Genomic DNA, 22,876 nt, shown 5'->3' with positions numbered 1-22,876 from the left:
ATCTGAAGCTTATCTAACAAAATAACAGTGTTGAGAAGTAGCGCCGCTAGAAGTAGTGATGCTACTAGCTTAACTACGTTCTCAGTAGTGTGGCAGTACTGTCGCTACTTTATTAATCAGATAGCTTTTCAGTAGCAAAGCTATTTTTTTAGTCAAGTAGCACAGTTGTGGATGATAGGGCTGCGCGATTATTCGGAAAAAGATCCCTACACACAACCTTAATTCAGCTTTTCTATGATTCAGCCAATTATATTTTTAAGATCGGGAGAGAGGAGTAAAGGTGGACGCACAGGTCTTCACAGCAACATGGATATGGAATAAAATCGCTGTCATAAATAAATAAAATTCACGCATAATTCTAAAACCGCAAAGGAAAACGGAACGTACTCATGATTTTCCGAGGTCACATTTGCAAAATCTGCGATTAGAACAGACACAGATACGACATTTTTTTTGTCTGTTTAGATACGTCTGATAAATTTACGATGTGTGTACTTTACAAACACGAAATACAGTTTCACCACTGACACGAAGACCTGATTATTAAAGCAGCATTTTAAAAACTCCCTAGCGGGCCAAAGGAAAGTGTTCAGCGCGATGCAAATAAAATCAAATGAGATTGTGCTCTTTTCAGGAGAGGGCGGAGCTACAAATGCCTGTGTGTCAGCATAGTGGCAGATTCAAAAACAAGACTAACATCCTATGTTAATGAGGGAGAGATGGTCATAAGTGGGCGGGGCTTTCCCGGTCATATGATCGCTTTTGACGATCTGTTTGTCAACAAAATGGAGTGATTGTGTACTTTAAATTTTTTTATATGCTCTAATCGCTTTTAGCAGCTGTAATAATGAATACAAATACTACCTAAATGTACAAATCCTGCATTATTTCGTATAGAGGACATTATAATCTATTAAGAAACGTAATTATTTTGTTTATTGTTTTTTGTTCCGTTCACATTTTATAATCATAATTCAAATTCTTAATTAGTATATATGATATCATGTGCGTCAGCAGGTAATAACAAGCTGCAGATCCTGTAATGTGTGTTTGGTGTGCGTGTGTGTGTGTGTGTGTGCAGTGGACTGGGCCACAGACAGTTCGGAGTAAACAGATGGAGGTTTGAAGAAGCTCTTCCACGCACACACACACACACACACACACACACACACACACACACACACACATTAGCAGTAGTGCTCACCTCATCTCACCCTCTCCGACACACACACACACACACACACACACACACACACACACACACACACACACACACACACACACACACATTACATGCTGTATATCTTTAGACCTTGAGGTTTTCTCATCCACATTTTTCTAAACTGTGATCAATAAAAAATCCAGACGTACAAAAAAAAAAACAATTCCAACATGCATTTGTAGCCTTCAGTATTTGACTTGATGTATTTTTAAGTGTGAGAACATGAAAGAAGGCGCTATGGCAGTCATCCCATCCATCAGGAATTGATTGGATGATGAAAAGTAGGTGTTCGTTACTAGAATAAAGTCAGAACATGTGACAGAAGGTCAAGTAGATCAAGTATCGGGTACGATTCTACGCTACAAAAAAAAATTACTCCTTTTGACCCATTCACAGCTATACTGATAGCGGTATAGTGTTACAATCATCGCAAATTTAAAACGGTAGAAGTGTCCAAATCACAACCGTGTAAGGATTGTTGTGTTTAAACCTCTGGTAAAAAAAATAGAAAAAATAGAGCAAACTTACTGGTTGTAAAAGACAATAGTCACACTTGTGGTCTTAGCGGTCAAAATATCGGCAAGTTTTGTTCCGATTGTTTGTTTAAGAATTGGTCTGTTTTGTTTTGTTAGTTGATTAAAATATCGGTTAGTTTTGTTCCATTAGGTAATTCAAATATCGATTTGTTCTGTTCTGTTAATTTATTTAAATATTCGTTAGTTGTGTTCCATTAGTTAACTTAAATATTAGTTAGTTTTGTTCTGTTAGTTGATTTAAATATCGGTAGGTTTTGTTCCTTTAGTTAATTTAAAAATTGGTTAGTTTTGTTTTGTTAGTTGATTTAAATGTTGGTACATTTTGTTCTGTTAGGTCATTTAAATATCGGTTAGTTTTGTTTTGTTAATTTATTTAAATATCGGTTAGTTTTATTCTGTTAGTTAATTTAAATATTGGTTCATTTTGTTCAGTTTGTTGATTTAAATATCTTTAGTTTTATTCCATTAGTTAATTTAAATATCGCTTAGTTTTATTCCGTTAGTTTATTTAAATATCGGTTAGTTTTATTCCGTTAGTTAATTTAAATATTAGTTAGTTTTATTCTGTTAGTTAATTTAAATATTGGTTCGTTTTGTTCAGTTAGTTGATTTAAATATCGTTAGTTTTATTCCGTTAGTTAATTTAAATATCAGTCAGTTTTGTTCTGTTAGTTGATTTAAATATCGGTTATATGTTTTTCCAATCTTCTATTATACAATTTGGTTGAGCATGTGTGAATTGTAGCCTCAGTTTCTTGTTCTTAGTTAACAGGAGTGGCACACGGCTGTTGCTGCTGCCTCAAGGTTTGATTTGTTGTGTGTTCAGAGATGCTCTTCTGCAGACCTCAGTTGTAACGAGTGCTTATTTGAGTTAATGTTGCCTTTCTATCAGCTGAACCAGTCTGGCCATTCTCCTCTGACCTCTGGCATCAACAAGACATTTGTGCCCATAGAACTGCTACTCACATGGATATTTTCTCTTTTTCGGGCCATTCTTTGTAAACCCTAGAGATGGTTGTGCAGGAAAATCCAGGTAGATCAGCAGTTTCTGAAATACTCAGAGCAGCCCGTTTGGCACCAACAACCATGCCATGTTCAAAGTCACTGAAATCCCCTTTCCTCCCCATTCTGATGCTCGCTTTGAACTGCAGCAGATCCTCTTGACCAAATGCATTGAGTTGCTGCCATGTGATTGGCTGATTAGAAATTTGCGTTAACGAGCAGATAGACATACCTAATAAAGTGGCCGCTGAGTGTATAATTGGATAAACTGGCAGTGGGCTGGTTTTAGAGACCAAAACAAAGTCAGACGTTCTTAGACTTAATGCACATTTTCAAAGCAGAATTTCTGACTTCAGCATTGTTTTCTAGATAAGCAAGTATGTTCCCTTCGCATATTAGGGTACTTTTATGCTTAAGAAGAGTGAAAAATGTACACACAACACCTTTAAAGAAACACCAGTGAAAGCGCCCATGTCTTGAGTGTCTCACATCATAAGATGATTCAAAACAAGCCATTTTTTCCAGCTTTTATCTCCAAAGATCAAAAGAGAAGTGATTTCTGCTGTGAGACCTCTCAGCGTTTCCCTGATATCTTCATGGTGCCATGAGACTGTCAGCGGTGTATTTAAATGTGCCTCGCTCTCTCTGGAGTGGATCACAGACAGACGGTGTCCTGGAGCTCGTCTCTGCGGCTCTCCAACACACACTTAAAACACCTCATCCACCCAATAGCTCTCTGTTCATTACAGCTCTGACATTAACTAATTTATTCTCTGGAATACTTGATTTGATTGGTCAATCCTGACATTCCAAGTTATGTTATTCTGAAATAAACAAATAACATTGATCATCAGTGAATACACTCGTATCCATATTCATATGGTGTCACATTCTTGTTTTACTGTTTGGCGCCATCTTGTGACTGAATAATGCGCAGGTTAGTATAGACTCCATTCAGTTGTTTTTGCTTCTGGCAGCTTTGCCTTTAATTGCAGAATTAATAAATTATTATGGCTTAAAACAGTGTGTTGTGTTTAATTGGCAAGTAAGCCATGTAAAAAGCTGGATCAAGCACACCTAGGCAGTTGGTTTTGAAGAATAAAGCCCTTCAGTCTTATACAAAAGTGCTCTGCTTTGCGTTAGTCTGTTGATAAGCATGTCAGGCTTTATTCGGTTTTGTTTTGTTAGTTGATTTAAATATCGGTCATTTTTGTTCCTTTAGGTTATTTACATATCGGTCAGTTTTTAAGTTGATTTAAAATTCAGTTATTTTTTATCTAATAGTTAATTGAAATATCTGTCAGTTTTGATCAGTTAGTTGATTTAAATATTGGTCAGTTTTGTTCTGTTAGTTTATTTAAATATTGGTCAGTTTTGATCAGTTAGTTGATTTAAATATCGGTCAGTTTTGTTCTGTTAGTTTATTTAAATATTGGTCAGTTTTGATCAGTTAGTTGATTTAAATATTGGTCAGTTTTGTTCCTAAAGTTGATTTAAATATTGGTCAGTTTTGTTTTGTTACATGAATTAAATATTGATCAGTTTTGTTCTGTTAGTTGATTTAAATATTAGCTAGTTTTTTTCCAACAGTTGATTTAAATATGGATAAATTTTGCTCTGTAAATTATTTAAATATCGGTCAGTTTTGGTCCATTAGTTGATTTAGTGATTGGTCAGTTTTGTTCCTGAAGTTAATTTAAATACTGGTCAGTTTTGTTCTCTTATGTGATTTAAATATCAGTCGGTTTTGTTACGTTAGTTGATTTAAATATCATTCAGTTTTGTTTTGTTAGATTAATTAAATATCAGTGATTCAAATATCATTCAGTTTTGTTCTGTTAGGTGATTTAAATATGGACCAATTTTGTTCTGTAGGTTGGGTTGAATTTCAATCTGTTTTGTTCAGTTAGTTGATTTAAATATTGGTCAGTTTTGTTCTGTTAGTTGATTTAAATATTGGTCAGTTTTGTTCTGTTAGTTGATTTAAATATTGGTCAGTTTTGTTCTGTTAGTTGATTTAAATATTGGTCAGTTTTGTTCTGTTAGTTGATTTAAATATTGGTCAGTTTTGTTCTGTTAGTTGATTTAAATATTGGTCAGTTTTGTTCTGTTAGTTGATTTAAATATTGGTCGTTTTGTTCCGTTAGTTGATTTAAATATCGGTCAGTTTTGTTCCGTTAGTTGATTTAAATAACGGTCAGTTTTGTTCCAACAATTGATTTAAATATCGGTCAGTTTTTTTTTCGTTAGTTGATTTAAATATCGGTCAGTTTTTTTTTCGTTAGTTGATTTAAATATCGGTCAGTTTTGTTCCAACAATTGATTTAAATATCGGTCAGTTTTTTTTTCGTTAGTTGATTTAAATATCGGTCAGTTTTGTTCCAACAATTGATTTAAATATCGGTGAGTTTTTTTTTTTTCGTTAGTTGATTGAAATATCGGTCAGTTTTGTTCCGTTTGTTGATTTAAATATCGGTCAGTTTTGTTCCAACAATTGATTTAAATATCGGTCAGTTTTTTTTCGTTAGTTGATTTAAATATCGGTCAGTTTTGTTCCAACAATTGATTTAAATATCGGTGAGTTTTTTTTTTCGTTAGTTGATTTAAATATCGGTCAGTTTTGTTACGTTAGTTGATTTAAATATCAGTCAGTTTTGTTCCGTAACTTGATTTAAATATCGGTTAGTTTTGTTCCATTAGTTGATTTAAATATCGCTCAGTATTGTTCAATTAGTTGATTTAAATATTGTCAGTTTTGTTCTGTTAGTAAATGTATATATCAGTAAGTTTTGTTCTGAGAAGTGATTTAAATGCAATATTCTGTGATAACAACCACCTGGACGTACTTTATTTCTTATTTAACAAGCACAACTTTGAATTTGAATAATTACTTACTAAATGTTGAGCTAAGATTGATAGAGATGGAGCCAGATTAGTCTCACAAATAACACATTTACGAAATAATATTCATTTATGCACAACACAATTCACATTTACAAAATCCAATTTGTAACTTCAAAGCACAATAAAAAAATACACAAATACAATTTGTAAACTCAAAACCCAATTCAAAAATGCACTATATATATTTAAGATTTTTCCTTGTGAGTTAACAAATTGTGTGTTTTGAATTTACAAATTGAGTTTTGTAAATGTGAGTTGTGCTGTGTGTTTATGAACTTTATTTTCTAATTGTATTATTTTTGAGACTGATCTGCCTTCATAGACAGATGCTATACAACTACTGTCCATTCTTAATTCTTGTTAATAAATACAATAACTTACACTAACTAATAAAACCTTATTGTACAATAAATAAATAAAGAAACAGATATTGCAGGTAGAAAGAGCAGCAGGAAAGACTAAGCTTTGACAGCAGCAGTGAAACAGGACGTATGAGAGCCCACAGTGAAGAGAGCGGCCAAATGCTAAACGCGCTCCTCTGTGTAATAACAGTCCAGTGGAGCAGATGGCAGGTGTCGTCAGTGACGGTCCAGAGAATTGCCAACACTCTCCAACCAACCACAACCTCTGAGAGGTCGAGGCAGAGCCGCAGGACAGGGACTTCTGGCATCAAACTGGATGAGGAACACACAGTATGAGGAAATATACGATATACAACCCCTGACATGACGTCTATAAGAGTGTATGGCCACATCTCACATTATGTTTCTCTTCTTTTAAGAGATTTAAATATCAGTGAGCACAATTTTATTAGGAGGTTAGATTTGATTTTTTTGGAGATTTAAATATCGGTCATTTTTTTCTGTTAGTTGACTTATATATTAGTCAGGTCCGTTCTGTTAGGACATGTACATATTTATCAGTTTTGTTCTGTTGATTTAGTTATCGGCCAGTTTTGTTCCATTAGGTGATTTAAATATCGGTCAGTTTAGTTTTGTTGGTTGATTTAAATATCGGTCAGTTTTTTTCTGTAAGGTGATTTAAATATTGGTTAGTCTTTAAGTTGATTTAAATATCGGTCAGTTCTGTTCCGACAATTGATTTAATTATTGTCAATTTTGTTCCGATAGGCTATTTAAATATCGTCCAGTTTTGTTCTGTCATTTGATTTAAATATTGGTCAGTTTTGTTTAGTTAGCTGATTTAAATATCGGTCAGTTTCGTTCTGTCAGTTGATTTAAATATCGGTCAGTTTTGTTCTGTTAGTTGATTTAAATATCGGTCAGTTTTGTTCTGTTAGTAGATTTAAATATTGGTCAGTTTCGTTCTGTCAGTTGATTTAAATATTGGTCAGTTTTGTTCTGTTAGCTGATTTAAATATCGGTCAGTTTTGTTCAGTTAGTTGATTTAAATATCGGTCAGTTTTGTTTTGTTAGTTAATTTAAATATTTGTCAGTTTTCTTTTGTTAGTTGATTTAAGTATCATCAGTTTTCTTTTGTTAGTTGATTTAAGTATCGTCAGTTTTGTTTCGTTAGTTGATTTAAATATCGGTCAGTTTTGTTCTGTTACTTGATTTAATTATCGGTCAGTTTTGTTCTGTTAGTTGATTTAAATATTGGTCAGTTTTGTTATGTTAGTTGATTTAAATATCGGTCAGTTTTGTTCTGTTAGTTGATTTAAATATCAGTCAGTTTTGTTCTGTTAGTTGATTTAAATATCGGTCAGTTTCGTTCTGTCAGTTGATTTAAATATTGGTCAGTTTTGTTCTGTTAGTTGATTTAAATATCGGTCAGTTTTGTTCTGTTAGTTGATTTAAATATCGGTCAGTTTTGTTCTGTTAGTAGATTTAAATATCGGTCAGTTTCGTTCTGTCAGTTGATTTAAATATCGATCAGTTTTGTTCAGTTAGTTGATTTAAATATCGGTCAGTTTTGTTCTGCTAGTTGATTTAAATATCGGTCAGTTTTGTTTTGTTAGTTAATTTAAATATTTGTCAGTTTTGTTCTGTTAGTTGATTTAAATATCGGTCAGTTTTGTTCTGTTTGGTCACTTAAATAGTAAAACATTTCTTTCTGTAATTGTGATGAAACATTGGTCATATTTGTTCCTTTTGGAGATTTAAATAGTAGAACATTTCTTTCTGTTATGGGATTTACCTATAGTAACCTATAATTATAATGATAATCAACGCTTTTAATGTATTTGTATATTTATTTGTATATCACATTTATGAACAACTGCAATCAGCCAAAATAAAAGTTTCATTATGTATGGTAGAAATTTTTACAGTTATCTGGGTAACTGTAAACATCAGGCAGACTTCAGACTTTAGTGGATAAATCTCATTTTTAAATGTTAGCCTGTCTATTTCTCTAATCTTCTGTATCTACTGCACTGCTAGTGAGAAAAACAGTGTGTTGTGCCTACTGTGACTTACGACTATCTGTCACTTATAAAGGATAATAAGCATCCATTTATGTACTATTTGTTTGTTCATTTGTTTGCTTATTTATTTATGTTTGACTTTTTTTGTAATAAATTATTATATTTTATGCTATGCTGCAGCTGGAAGGGCATCCACCGCATAAAACATATGCCAGTAATTGGTGGTAAATAGGCTAATTCTTTTTGAATCTGTCGGTTTTACACATTTTTGGTGTGACTTTTTTGCAAGTTTCAAGCTATAAATTATTACTGATTAAGACGTTTAAATTTCGTCCCATTGTAATCCAGTGCTTAAATATGAGTCTGCCACATTTATCATGTCTCATTAATGTCATTAAAACACTAAAATGTGAACTTGGAAGAGGGACATTTTCACACAATGCTGGCCTGTAACAATATAACTGTACAAAACCTTAATATTGATGTCGCTGTACACCCTTCATTGCTTGACCATTGTGCTGACCATTACAAAAGAGCTGAAATCTATCATTTACAGTCCAATTATATCACACCACAAAGCTCTAAAAAATAGGAAACACCAGAATAGGACAGGAGGAGAGCAAAACAAACCCAACAAGCGTATCATCATTCTGTGCAGCGCACAACTGCAGAACCTCCAGAGGATTTTCAACAAACACAACGTCCCTGTATATTTCAGACCTTTCAGCGCACTAGAACTATTGCACCCAGAGGATCTAACACCAAAACACAAAGCAATATTGTATGTACAGTTGAGAGCGATGAAGAATGTCCTGACTTGAAGATCAAGGAAACAAAGCAACTGCTGCATAAGCGCATTGAAGGGCAAAAGCCTGCGGGGTTTACAGATTACAGATGCTTCAGATGGCCAGAGAAAGAGGAAAGCTGGAGCATCTGTCTCTGCAGGACCCGGTGTCCACACTCTAAAAAATATTGTTTAAACCAAACAAAAAAAATCAACGCAACAGTTTGCGTCAATATATTCAAGTTACGACAACATCTAATAAAATTAAGTTCCGACAGCAAACTTTATTATGTTAGCCAAATTACCTTTACCTCTTCAATCAGAGGTATTTTTACATAGCATAACCTCCATTTTTTAAGTTGAGTACTTAAAAATTTAAGTTGTTCCAACTAGCTTTTTTAATTAACATTTAAAATATATCCAGTGTTATGTACTTAATTACCATAATTATACATGCAAGTTTTTAAGTTTAAAACATCAAAAAAATTAAGTAGTTGAAATAATTTGTTTTGTTTGTTTTTATATTATTGTTCATTTAGGTGCTTGTAAGAAATACATATTTTAACAACAGCAATTTTGTTTTTCAGTAACTTTTTATTTATTTAGAACCACAGTTTTCAGTGTTTTATTTTAAATATTGCACTTCTCAAAGTTTACAAAACAAAAATGTGTACTGTCCCACAGATTATAAACAAACTGAGCCATCAGCTTTTCCTTCAAAAATGTGCATGCGCATGCATAGCTATGCCATCACAATGAATTCCAACAAAACAAATTATAGGCATTGATACATTTAAAGCTACAGTGGCAGACTATAAACTTCAGTAAACTATTAACTTATAAATTGTACATTTTTCAAACTGTCTTATATTAGTTAACCTTAATTGAAAAACATGTAACATTTGTATTATTATAAACAAACATATATAAATGCCACCATTCATTTATAAACAGTATGAAAACAATCAAACAAAAAAGATCAGTATCTGGACTTCAAAATACAAAACAATATAAAGTGCAATATAAAGAGCAAAATCTACCTTGAAATAAGTAGAGGCTTCAGAAAATGCTGTTCTTGAGACGCATTACTTTTGCACTGGGTTTCAGTCCATCAAGTTCGAGAAAAAGCTTCTGAAACACTTCACAAGTATATTTAAGCTCCTTGGGGTAGCTCAGATTCAGAGCATATATTATGCCCATCAGCAGAGCACAACACCTTGAGATATCCATTCCATTCAGGATTCTGATTCCCTCAACAACGATGGTTCCCGTCTTGTGGTTCAATTCCAGAGTTGACTGATCACCAATGATGGCAATTGTCATCACTTGCTTTTCAAGGTCTGCCTCAAATTCTTGTGTATTCTTGTAAAGCAAGATAAAAAAAAATAGATTAGCATGATAGCGGTAATTACATTTATAAACTCTTCTTTTTTTAAATTTTACTTACAGTTGAAGTCAGAATTATTAGCCCCCCTTTGATTTTTTTTTTCTTTTTTTTAAATATTTACCAAATGATGTTTAACAGAGCAAGGACATTTTCACAGTATGTCTGATAAATTTTTTTTTCTTTTGGTGAAAGTCTTATTTGTTTTATTTCGGCTAGAATAAAAGCAGTTTTACATTTTTTAAAAAACCATTTTAAGGCCAATATTATTAGCCCCTTTAAGCTATATTTTTTGGATAGTCTACAGAACAAACCGTCATTATACAATAACTTGCCTAATTACCCTAACCTGCCTAGTTAACCTAATTAACCTAGTGAAGCCTTTAAATGTCACTTTAAGCTGTATAGAAGTGTCTTGAAGAATATCTAGTCTAATATTCTGTACTGTCATCATGGCAAAGATAAAATAAGTCCATTATTAGAAATAAGTTACTAAAACTATTCTGTTTAGAAATGTGTTGAAAAAATCTGCTCTATGTTAAACAGAAATTGGGGAAAAAAATAAACAGGGCAAATAATTCAGGGGGGCTAATAATTCTTACTTTAACTGTACATTTGATTTTAGTTAATCTCTGAAAACTGTTATTTCACCTCTTACATGGTCATGCACCCAGCTGCTCAATCATAAGAATAATAAGTTTCACAATGTAATTTAAATGTAAAAGTGAAAAGCAACAGTCATACCCATTTTACAAATCTTTCTCATATCATTATTGTCAACATCCGTTTATTGAACAGATAATTAAATAGTATGTTGTTATTATAACACAGAGCTAGGTAAACCCAGTGTGTGTGGACAGTGTAATATACCTACTCATTAAACTAAAAGAGAGCAGTCATTGAGTGTATATTTTGTCTTGTATGTTTCCACTTTCAAAAGAAGATTTAATTTTAAAACTTTGTAATACTTACAGCAAACTCCTTGAAAAGGTCTTCTTCTTTCTCTCCAAGATAGACAACAAGACAGCGGATGGCTACTTCTCTCCATACTTCAACTGCATTGTTCTGTTTTATTAAAAAAAAAATATATATATATATATCTATATACTTTATCAAGATAAAGTAACTACAGTAAATAAATGTAGTTTTATCTGAACAAACAAATGACAGCAACCTGACATTTTAAACAGAAATCTAAACTATTCTAGTGTGTACAAATTATTTACAATACCTCAAGAAGCATATCCTTGATCCTTCTGATTTTTTCCCCTTTAGCTCCTCCCCTTGATGAGGCCAGGTCCATTAGTTTTGGGGTGCATTTGTCAAGTTTGGCCATAAATGTGGATTCAAGACTTACAGTGGTTATCCTCTTGAATTCTTCATTTATCTGTAGAAAATAAGAATGGAATAATTAAATAATGGAATAATTGTATATAATGTGTAACAGAACAAATAACATGTAATATGTTATTGTTTTTAGAATAAATAACTTCAAGATGATTTTCTCACAAAATTGTAAAACTAGACAAAAAATAAAACCAAACTTACCTGTGTTGCATCTGATAATGCAGGCCAGCGCTCCAAGATGTCCCTTATTTCAGGGGCATTGTAAATTATTTCCTGCCTGCGAAGGGAGAATGTCTTGCCCATCTTATCTGAAACAACCTGAACATTGTTTCTTTTTGTCACTTCATGCAAAAGGTTCACTCTCTCTTGCTCCAAACTCTTACTGGATTCACCCTGAGGATGAGGAGGCAGGTAATTAACTTCAGCCTTTTTAGGCTTTTTAACATTTTTAGCAGGAGACTGGTCATCTGCAGTTTTCTTCTTAAGTGAGTTAACCACAGTTTCTGGACAGCCGATTCCTCTAAGTTTTGATCTAAAATTGTTCATCTTGTACTTAAGTCGCTGAATCCAACCATAGTAGCCATTGAAGGATCCGGGTTCTTTGAGGCATGGGTGTTTCTTGATGAGGGCCTCCGCTACCTGACATAAGTGAGCACTTGATGGATATGCAGAGTATTCAAAAATGGCTTCTGCTAATTTTCCAAGAATGTCTGGAAGTAGTGAAACAAGATCTTTTGTATCAAGATGAGTCCCAGACGAACTGTATTTTTCATTGCCTGACTGAAGCACTATCTCTGTACTGGAAGAGAAACGGGGAATGGGAAATTCTGAAGGCCAACCCTTTGACCGGTAGGTTAGGTTTTCTGAAATCGGTTCTGGAGATACAGGCAATGTGTCATGGGAGGACACAGATGAGGCATCATTGAAAGGCTGGCAGGGACAATCATTGCTTGAGAAAGAGCTGTCTACATCTGTTAAAGTCAATGTTACAGTTGGGGGTTCCACAACATACACAATTTTAATTGTGTCTTTGTCTTTGATATCAGATGTTGACATCAAGGTAAAAAAATCATTCCCAAAATCAGCATCCTTGTAATGTAAACAGAAATTCCCAGAAATCCCAAAGGTATCTCGAACAACTGATCCAAGTTCTTCAACTGTTCCTGGCACTCCAGATGGTAATGTCAGTTTTTGGACATCATGGTCTGAAAGAATCACTCTGAGATTAACTCGTTGTGACATTATCTGTAATACACAAAATAACAAAATGTCTGTTAAAAAACAATGCAACGTTTTTGAGTTGTAGAGGCTCTGCTCAATAAATTGTTAGAACACCATTTTTATTTTTTAAATTTGTTCTTTTAAATAAAAATGCTTAAAGTAATGCTTAAATAAATAAGTTTACAAAAGCAAAAATTGGCTGAAAAACTATATAACATACTTTGTTGCTGGACTGTACTTGTTTCTTGTATGTTCGTCTTATTGTAAAGTATATGTTAACATGCTTAATCCTTGGTAAATTGGCTTTTTTTCAGCTATGACCTTTAAGTTTGATACATCAAATTGTTGACAATCAGTCTAAGTAACATGAATGTGGTGTTTCAGAGTTACAATGGTTGTTCCACTAAACACATAAGGTGATAAAGGGAACATATCTGACAGCTCTGCAGGCTCTAGCACTTTCACAGTATCTGTTTTTTCAAGAACATAGCTTCTGAGGTGCTCAACTGACCATGCATTCAAGGATTTTAGAATGAATACAAGAGTGCTCTTAGCAACAGCTATTTGGATCAACTCTCCAAAATCTGTCAGACCACCTGTCGAGCCATTAGCCAAAATCATTCCAATTACATACTTTGTGCCACTGTAACACACTTTATTGGATATCTGAATAAGTCTCTCATCAGGGAATTTAGCTTGCAGTGCTTTCTGAATGTCTTCTCTTAGCACAGTTACATCTACAGTAGACAGATTTGTGGACTGTAAGATTGGTTTTACAACACAGGGAACATGCTGCTTATATGAAATCATCAGCTGATGCTTCATGGACAGCGAAAGCAGAATATTTCGAAAGGTTTGAGTGTGCCTGACAATACGCTTAAAAAAGCTGTGTTTGGCTTCAAACCGCATAGTCCACAGTAAAACCAGAGGACCATAGGCTCTAATCAACTCTGGATAATGTTCCAGGAAATGGTGCTTGGGTGTTAGTTTTTCCTCTGGGAAAACCTGGAGCAATCTGTGTTTGTGTTCAGAGATCTTACTATCCAGGTAGCAAATTGTTTCTTCTGTATGAACATGGCTTACAATTTGCTCAACTAGGTCTTTGAGCACTAGAAGTACTTCCCATGCTGGTTCACCTTCAGGTATTTTTGAACCAATTATGAGGGGTAGGAATCGCAACAAACACCAGTTCTCATGTGCATTCCCTCCAACACTTCGCTTTTTTGCAAAATTGGAAGGGACTTGCTGTGGAGCATCAGTCTTGTCTGACCATTTGTATGGAAATGTTTTGATGCATTTGTTGAGCTCATCAAGAGTGAAGTATTTATTTTTGATAAACACTTGAAGACAGAGAGCCAGTTCTCTGGGAACTATACCCTCAAACAAATCATGCATCACATCAGGAGGGTATCCTGACAAAACGTTGAAGTACTTAAGACGCTCTGTTAGTGGACAATGTCTCTTGACTCCATAGAAATGAGTCAAGTCAGTATTTTCGTGAACGGTCTGGATATGCATCTCATGCTGTTCTTTTGTTCTGTGAGGAAATGCCCCTGTTCGGACTTCTTCTACCTTAAACTTTGACTGATCACCCAGACAAAATCTGCAAATGTAGGAACCGGAAAAATTTTCAACAAATCCCCCCATAGAATGTGCCCCAAGATTATCTGCCACGACACAAAACACTGTTCCTTTGACTATTTTGCCAAATGCTGGGACATACAGGCCTTCTTCCTCCAAACTCACAAGATCTTTGAGAAGTGGTTCAAGTACAGCACTATAACCAAATTTCTTAACATCATCAGCCTTACAGAGGATTGCTAAGTATATTGATGTCAGTGAAGATCTTAGGAGTGCAGGAACATCAGCTAACACCCAGTACACTGCTGTTACTTTATGTTTTTTTCGTGATGTTCCTAGAGGATTGCATATCTCAAAGTCATCAACATAGAGAATAATAGCAATCGTAGGATCTTCTGCTGAAAACAACTCGTTTGTTTTATAGTAAATTCCATCAGAAAATGCCCTGTACTCACTTTCTTTGTTACATTGCCCCTGTCTGTTTTTTAGGATTAAATCCCAGATCTCTCTCTGACTCAGAACTTGAAGCAATGACTTCAAAATGGGTATATACTGGAAGCTTCTATTTTCTTCCCTATCCAGTACATACTCGACTGGTTCCACCACATCAAACTGATCTATATAATAAGACCTTCTCCTGTAGGCAGAAGAAAGGGGACCACTGCTACTCAGGGCGGAGGAAAAAGGATTTGCATCACACAGCTCTGTCACCATGTCTGACACAACAGATTCATCAATTTCACAATTGTGCTTCTGCAAGCAGGACTGCAAAATACCTTTGATAATGGGTTCGGATGCTGATTGAGATATAAAATTTAACTCTTCAACAATCTCATCTATACACCTGTTAGACACATTAAAAGTGCTCTCAAGTTTAAGAAACAACAAAGCCAAATTTTTTTCTATGCAGTTTGGCAGGTCTGTCACATCATTATTGTCATCTTGACCTTCATCAGACAGCTCCCCACTTTGACCTTCCACATCACTGTGTTGGTCTGCATTGACTGAACATACATACCTTTTTATTATGTCAGCCTTGAAGTCATGCAATGAGTGAGGAGTATGTTTTCGGCTTCTGTGGGAAGCAAATGTACCATAAATGTTAGTGCTGAAATTGCAGTTCTGAAATACACAGATGACAGTTTCGTGTTTTTTCAAATGTCGACCCAAATGTTCAAATAACTGTATTTCTGTGGAAATTGTCATGGCATTGCAACAAGGACAAGTAAAAGAAAAACTTTCTGCAGATCTGGAGGTTTTCTGAGTTTCCGTAGAGTGATGTCTTGATAAATGTGATCTAAGGCTACCCCATGTTCTGAAAGAACACAAACAGTCTTGGTAGAGGCATGGAAATGGTTGCCCACAATGAACATGGTGTAGCCTGTAATGTTTTAGCAAAACTATTTGTGTTGATGTTTCAAATTTACACATTTTGCACCCCCAACCCATTTTATAAATAAGCCCACTTATATCTAAAATACTGATCAGCCTAGAAAGTTATAATACAACTGCATGAACTTTGTATTAAAATCTCAGCAACCAGTAGATAAATGTAATGTTTTCCATAAGAGCAGGAGGAATAAAATACAAATTTCAGGTTGGAAAACAACTATGAGCAAGTTCCAGAATATATATTTCTGCTGGCTAACATAACTCACTAAAACATGCAGGATAAAGCAATACTATATATAAAAAAAAAAACTCTACTATTTTAACTTTGTTATTTTGACAAATATACTATAAGTCTAAATTATTTTTCTATTTAAAGCTCAAATTAAATTGCCTTACTGGCTTACCGTATGGGTTTTTACATTCTTATCTACTATTTTCTAGTCAAAAAACCCTGCCAACATCAACTATATTTACCAGGAGTAGCCAACAGTAGTGGAATGGAGAAAATTGATTTGGAAATTAAATAAAACCCAGATATCTCACCTTAAATATCCTTTGTGCCAAACAGTCTGCTTAAAACTTGTCCGGACATGCCTCTTGATCGTTGAGTGGGGGAGGAGCTTTGTAATCCAGAACTCCATTGGTGTGGAAAAATTGAGTTATCAACGCAATTTTTTGGTTTGCTACAAGTTAAATATTGTTTTAAACTAATTGGCAGATATATTTATCTTTAAATTACCCACTTTTTAAAGTTGATGTAATTATCAATATTTTCCTGTTGTGAAAACTTAATAAAATTATTCTGGCAATGTAATAGTTTTAATATAATCAGCAATATAGAATTTTCAAGTTATAACAATGTATTAAACTATGTAGTGGTAACAGATCGCTTGAGTTATTTTTTAGAGTGCATTTGACTGTGACTGAACTGTTGTTGTGATGGCTTCAGATCGGCAGTTTAACACCAGGCTTTATAGTGAAAATAAAACAAAATAAAATAATAAAAAAGATTTAATTTCAATTGATCTGATTTAAATAATTTAATAAAATAAAACAAATAAACCATTTTTTTAAAATAAAATAATACAATAATAAAGTAATTGAATTAAAATAAAAATTTTAAAAAAATATAGGCTGCATGGTGGTGCAGTGGGTGGCACGTTCGCCTCACAGCAAGAACGTTGCTGGTTCGAGCCTCGGCTTGGTCAGTTGGGAGTTTCCTCTGGGTGCTCCGGCGTCCCCCACAGTCCAAACACAGACCAAACACATGTGGAATAGGTGAATTGGGTAAGCTAAATTGTCCCTTGTGTTTGTGTTTGTGTGTGTGTGAATGAGTGTGTATAAGTGTTTCCCAGTGATGGGTTGCAGCTGGAAGGGCATCCTCTGTGTAATATATATGCTGGATAAGTTGGCGGTTCATTCCGCTGTGGCGACCCCAGATTAATAAAGGACTAAGCCAAAAAGAAAATTAATGAATAAATGAAAAATACAATAATAAAAGTAGAATAAATTAAAAATAAATTAGAAAACATATAATTGAAATAAAACTAAATTAAACTAAAAATCATGTAAAAAAGTATTTAAATTGAACAAAACTAAATTAAATTACAAATCATAATAAAATAAAACCAATAAAATTGAAATAAAGTAAAAATTATACAGTAAAATAAAATATTTAATTTAATACATTTGATTTTAAATAATTTAATAAAGCAAAATAAATAATTAAAATTAAAATTAAATAAATTAAAATAAAATATATAATTAAATTAAACTAAAGTAAATAAAAATCATAATAAAATCTAGTAAATTGAAACTATAATATTAAACTAAATGAAATAAAAAAATCATTAAAAAATCTTATAAATTAAAACTATAATAATAAACAAAATTAAATTAAAACTCATAATAAAATTAATTTAATTAAAATAAAATTTAATTAAATTAAAATTAGACAATAAAATAAAATAGAAATATTTAATTTAATTTATTTTGATTCAATTTAATTTAAATAATTTAACAAAATAAATAAATAATTAAATAAAAAAATAAAAAAATAAAATAAATAGAATTAAAATTAAATTAAAATATAGAACTAAATTAAACTGAAATAAATAAGAAATCATTATGAAATAAAATGAAGTTCCTCACTTACTATGTTTTGGGGGTTCATTCTATTACCACAGCAGAATGAATCCCCAATTACTTTAGCATTTGTTTTTACAGCGGATGCCCTTCCAGCTGCGACCCAGTACTGGAAAATACTCATACACACCCATTCACACTCATACTCTACGGCCGATTTAATTAATCAATTCCCCTATAGCGCATGTGTTTGAACTGTGGGGGAAACCAGAGCACCCGGAGAAAACCCACGCTAACACGGGAGAACATGCAAACTCCACACAGAAACACCAACTGACCCAGTCAGGATTCGAACCGGCATTTCTAACTACTGTGCCACCGTGCTGCCAACTTTGGTAACACCCGCAGTCCAAGTGTGATTAATACATGTATGAAGCTTTCGATAAATGTCCAATACAGTCCCAACAAACACCTTTTGAGCACCTTTAATTAGCTCATTCTTAAACTTACATACTTAAATACATCAACAATTTTATTCACATCAATATCCATCCATCTTAGGGTTTATTAGAGAGCTAGGACAAGTTTTGAATTCAGTGCGTTGGGTCATGTTGTTTACATACAGTATTTATCCATTATGTTGACTACACGCATACAGGACGGAAGAAATAATGTGGAGGAATGTCAGCATGTCTCTCGTGGCCTTCACTGTATGTGCTGAGCAAATGGTCATGGCCTTTCACAGCTCTCAGGACTGAGACAAATGTGTTTATTGAACTCAATGAATGAATATAATGCGGCACGGTGGCTCAGTGGTTAGCACTGTCGCCTTACAGCAAGAAGGTCGCTGGTTCAGGTCCCGGCTGGGCCAGTTAGCATTTCTGTGTGGAGTTTGCATGTTCTCCCCATGTTGGGGTGGGTTTCCTCCGGGTGCTCCGGTTTCCCCCACAGTCCAAACACATGTGCTATAGGGCTATTGAGGAACTAAATTAGCCGTAGTGTATGAGCGTGTGAATGAGTGTTTATGGGTATTTCCTAGTACTGGGCAGTTGGCAGTTCATTCCCCTGTGGCGACACCTGATAAACAAAGTACTAACCCAAAGGAAATTAAATAAGCACCGATTTGTTTCAGATTTCTGGGTTTTGTTGGCACTTTCATGAAATCTGTCGGCCAATGAAAATCAAGAAATTATGCAATATGAACACATTACAGCACACACATTGGAAAACAAATAGTGCTTAATCATGGCTGCCCAAACTCAGGTGTCCACTCAGAACTACTAAAAATTAGTTTACTAAATATAACTAATATTCTAATAAAGATTAATAGTTTTGAAATGTCTCCAGAACAAACCACTGCTATGACATTGTTAAGCCTTTAAATGTCACTTAAAGCTGAATACTAGTGTCTTCATTTGGCCCCAAATCACTCATTAGTTGTCATTTGAAATCTTTATGTTTCCAGATTTTAGACGTTCAATAAATCAAGTCTTCAATCCTGAATGTAATGATCAGCCTGGATTTCATCAATTGTTGCGGATATTAATATCTCCTTATTACTGTAATTGTGTCACCTTGGATATGCTTCTTGACCTGGACTCATTCTTCAGCACATGAGCTGTTCAAAACTGCACATTTTAAAATAAAATTTAATTAAATGTAAAGGTTAATTAAATTAAATTAAAATATTTTTTTAATAATTACATTAAATAAAAAATAGCTAAAATAATAAAAAGTTAAAAATAAAATATAACAGAAAAAATGAAAAGAAAAAGCAAAGAAAATGAAATGAAATACAATTTAAAAGTAGATTAAACTGAAAATATTTTTGTTACTAATTACATTAAATAAAAAAATAATTAAATTAAATTAAAAATAAAATACAATAGAACAAAAATTAAAGGAAAAAGCAAAAAAATATTAAATAAAATAAAAGATTTAATAAAATGAACAATTTAATTACAATAAAAATAAAACAAAACAAAAATATAAAAGTAAAAAAATTAAATTGAAAATGAAATTTAAATAATATATTTAAATTAAAAAAATTGTAAAATAAAATTTACCTACATAAAATTAAATTACATTAAAAATAAAATAGAATAATTAAATTTAATTGAAATACAATAAAATGTAAAAAAAATTACTAAAAAAATAATTAAATTAAAAATAACTAAATAAAAAATGTAAAAAAAAATAAAATGACATAAAATTTTAATTAAATAAATAAAAAAATTAATAAAATAATAAATATATTAATTTGAATTTAAATAAATTTTCCAGTTCATTATGGGGTCTGCATTCTAATAATAAGCATGTCTGTTTGTTTGAGTTTGTTTGAGTGTGTGTTTATTTGTGAGTCTGTATGTGTGTCTTTCTATGTATGTGTGTGTGTGTGTGTGTGTGTGTGTGTGTGTGTGTGTGTGTGTGTGTGTGTGTGTGCGCACTCTGTGTGTCTCCTTGTTTGCTTGTCTGCTCTGGTCTTCCTCAAGGCTGAAGCTGTTGTCAGACTCTGGAAGCGCGCGCAAGTGTGTGTATGTGTGTGTGAGTGTGTCCCCTCATCAGATGTGTGGCATTAGCCGTGGCCACTGTGAGCTGCACTGCCTTCAGCTCCACATCTCGTGCCTCACAGGCCAGCGACTCTTCAGCGGTGAGCAGTTAATTATCACATCTGTCTTCCTCCTTATTTTCAGTCTGGTGTTGAGCTCCAATTATGAAGCCCTTGTAGCTAAAAAAAGAGGGAAAATCAGGAGATACCTTTGGACCAATGTGAGGGTAAACATGGAGACCGCCGTTGGCTTCGTCATCCGACTCGTGGGAGACACGTATCGTCATTCTGATACTCTCATTTGCAGCAACGAAACAACCTGACTGCTAATGTTAGGCTAATAACACTGATCGGCCTTCAGGAGCTCCCTCTAGGAGATGGTGATTAGTGCTAAAGCTAATGCAGTATGATCCATTTGGCGTTTGTTCAAGACTTGAACACGCACACGCACACACACACACACACACATATGCACGAGCACACACATACACGCACACACAAACACGTTGGGTTTTTATGCTTTATGGGGTCATGCCATCACCATAGAGATGCTTCTACTGTACTTACTGCAAAATTCTTTAAAAGGCAGTTGCTAGGGTCTTCTGAGTGGTTGCTAGGTGGTTGCTAAGTGATTGCTAGGGTGTTCTGAATGGTTGCAAGACAGTTGCTGGGGGGTTTTGAGTGATTGCAAATGTGTTTTTAGGTAGTTGCTAGTGAGTGGGTTTGCCGTGGCAACACTTTTCAATGGGCAGTTGCTAGGGTGTTCTGAGTGGTTGCTAGGTGGTTTCTAAGTGGTTGCTAGGGTGTTCTGTGTGGTTGCTAGGCAGTTGCTGGGGGTTTTTGAGTGGTTGCTAAAGTGTTGTTAGGTAGTTGTTAGTGAGTGGGGTTTGCCGTGGCAACACTCTTCAACGAGCAGCTGCTAAGGTGCTCTGAGTGGTTGATAGGCTGTTGCTAAGTGGTTACTAGGGTGTTCTATGTGGTTGCTAGGCAGTTGCTGGGGTTTTTTGAGTGGTTGCTGAGGTGCTGTTAGGCAGTGGCTAGTAAGTAGGGTTTGCTGAATCAAAACTCTTCAATAGGTAGTTGCTAGGGTGTTCTGAGTGGTTGCTAAGTGGTTGCTAGGGTGTTCTGTGTGGTTGCAAGGCGGCTGCTAGGGTGTTCTGAGTGGTTGCTAGATGGCTGCCGAGCAGTTGTTAGGGTGTTGAGTGGTTGCTAGGCAGTTGCTGAGGGGTTTTGAGTGGTTGCTATGGGACTGTTAGGCAGTTGCTAGTGAGTGGGGTTTGCTGTGGCAAATTTCTTTAACAGGCAGTTGCTATGGTGTTCTGAGTGGTTGCTAAGTGGTTGCTAGGGTGTTCTGTGTAGTTGCTAAGTGGTTGCTAGGGTGTTCTGTGTGGTTGCTAAGTGGTTGCTAGGGTGTTCTGTGTGGTTGCAAGGCGGCAGCTAGGGTATTCTGAGTGGTTGCTAGGTAGCTGCTAAGCAGTTGCTAGGATGTTCTGAGTGGTTGCTGAGGGTTTTGAGTGGTTGCTAGGCAGTTGCTGGGGGGGGGGTTGAGTGGTTGCTAGGGTGTTGTAAGGCAGTTGCTAGTGAATGGGGTTTGCCGTGACAAAACCTTTTAATGGGCAGTTGCTAGGGTGTTCTGATTGGTTGCTAGGGTGTTCTGTGTGGTTGCAAGGCTGCTGCAAGGATATTTCAAGTGGTTGCTATGTGGCTGCTAAGCAGTAGCTAGGGTGTTCTAAGTGGTTGCTTTGTTTTTTTGAGTGGTTGCTAAGGTGTTGTTAGATAGTTGCTAGTGAGAGGGATGTGCCATGACAAAACTCATCAACTGGATGTTGCTAGGGTTTTCTGTGTGGTTGCTAGGTCATTGCTTAATAGTTGCTAGTGTGTTCTGAGTAGTTGCTTGGCAGTTGCTGGATGGGTTGGGAGGTTGCTAAGGTGTTGTTAGGCAGTTGGTAGTGAGTATGGTTTGCCATAACAAAACGCGACATTAGGAAGTTGCTAGGGTTTTAATATGTCATCCAATCCCCATTCAAAGCCAATAGGGCAATTTGGGGTGGTCTACAAGTTTTAACAAGATGCACCATGATGCATGAAAACAATAAATATGTCCCCACAAGGTCTAAACACCAGCACCAAACACACACACACACATTTTTACAGTACATATATCTTTATGGGGACTTTCCATAGCCATAATGATGTTTATACTGAAGACGGTATATTTTCTCCCCTAGCCCTAAACCCAACCCTCACAGGAAACAATCTGCATTTTTACCTTTTCAGAATACTTCAATCTGATTTATGAGCCCTTTTCATCATGGGGAACAAAAAAAAAACGTCCCCACAAACATTCTATTACTTTAAATGTTCCTACAACGAGATGAAGGACCACACACACTCAGTGCAGTGTTTGTCTCTGGTGTTCAGTCTGTGGTGCTGTCCAAGGTCCTGAAACTATACTGTGTATAATACTGTGGGCCCCCTTTTTGC

General features: G+C 34.7%; 2 protein-coding genes and 1 long non-coding RNA gene across 7 annotated transcripts in view; 1 reads left to right on the top strand and 2 right to left on the bottom strand.

The window, feature by feature from the left end:
- Positions 1 to 22,876, bottom strand: part of myt1lb (myelin transcription factor 1-like, b) — a 165,311-nt gene that overhangs the window by 105,456 nt on the left and 36,979 nt on the right. The window lies entirely within an intron of this gene.
- On the top strand, positions 5,323 to 16,736 carry LOC147840075 (uncharacterized). The gene is made up of 4 exons (XR_015513966.1): positions 5,323 to 5,810; positions 5,905 to 7,085; positions 7,187 to 9,001; positions 16,666 to 16,736. It is a non-coding gene; the product is annotated as an uncharacterized LOC147840075 (long non-coding RNA).
- LOC147840076 (uncharacterized) lies at positions 9,409 to 16,330 on the bottom strand. Its single transcript, XM_087291282.1, has 6 exons — positions 16,303 to 16,330; positions 15,386 to 15,442; positions 11,767 to 12,810; positions 11,450 to 11,605; positions 11,191 to 11,283; positions 9,409 to 10,196 (listed from the first exon to the last, which is right to left on the bottom strand). Exons 3-6 carry the CDS (start codon positions 12,805 to 12,807, stop codon positions 9,894 to 9,896), a joined length of 1,593 nt encoding a protein of 530 aa, XP_087147408.1. The 5' UTR covers positions 12,808 to 12,810; positions 15,386 to 15,442; positions 16,303 to 16,330; the 3' UTR covers positions 9,409 to 9,893.

Source organism: Danio rerio, chromosome 17 (assembly GCF_052040795.2).
Source record: "Danio rerio strain M-AB ecotype USA chromosome 17, GRCz13ab, whole genome shotgun sequence".
Classification (NCBI taxonomy): domain Eukaryota; kingdom Metazoa; phylum Chordata; class Actinopteri; order Cypriniformes; family Danionidae; genus Danio; species Danio rerio.
This window is presented reverse-complemented; position numbering and strand designations above follow the sequence as displayed.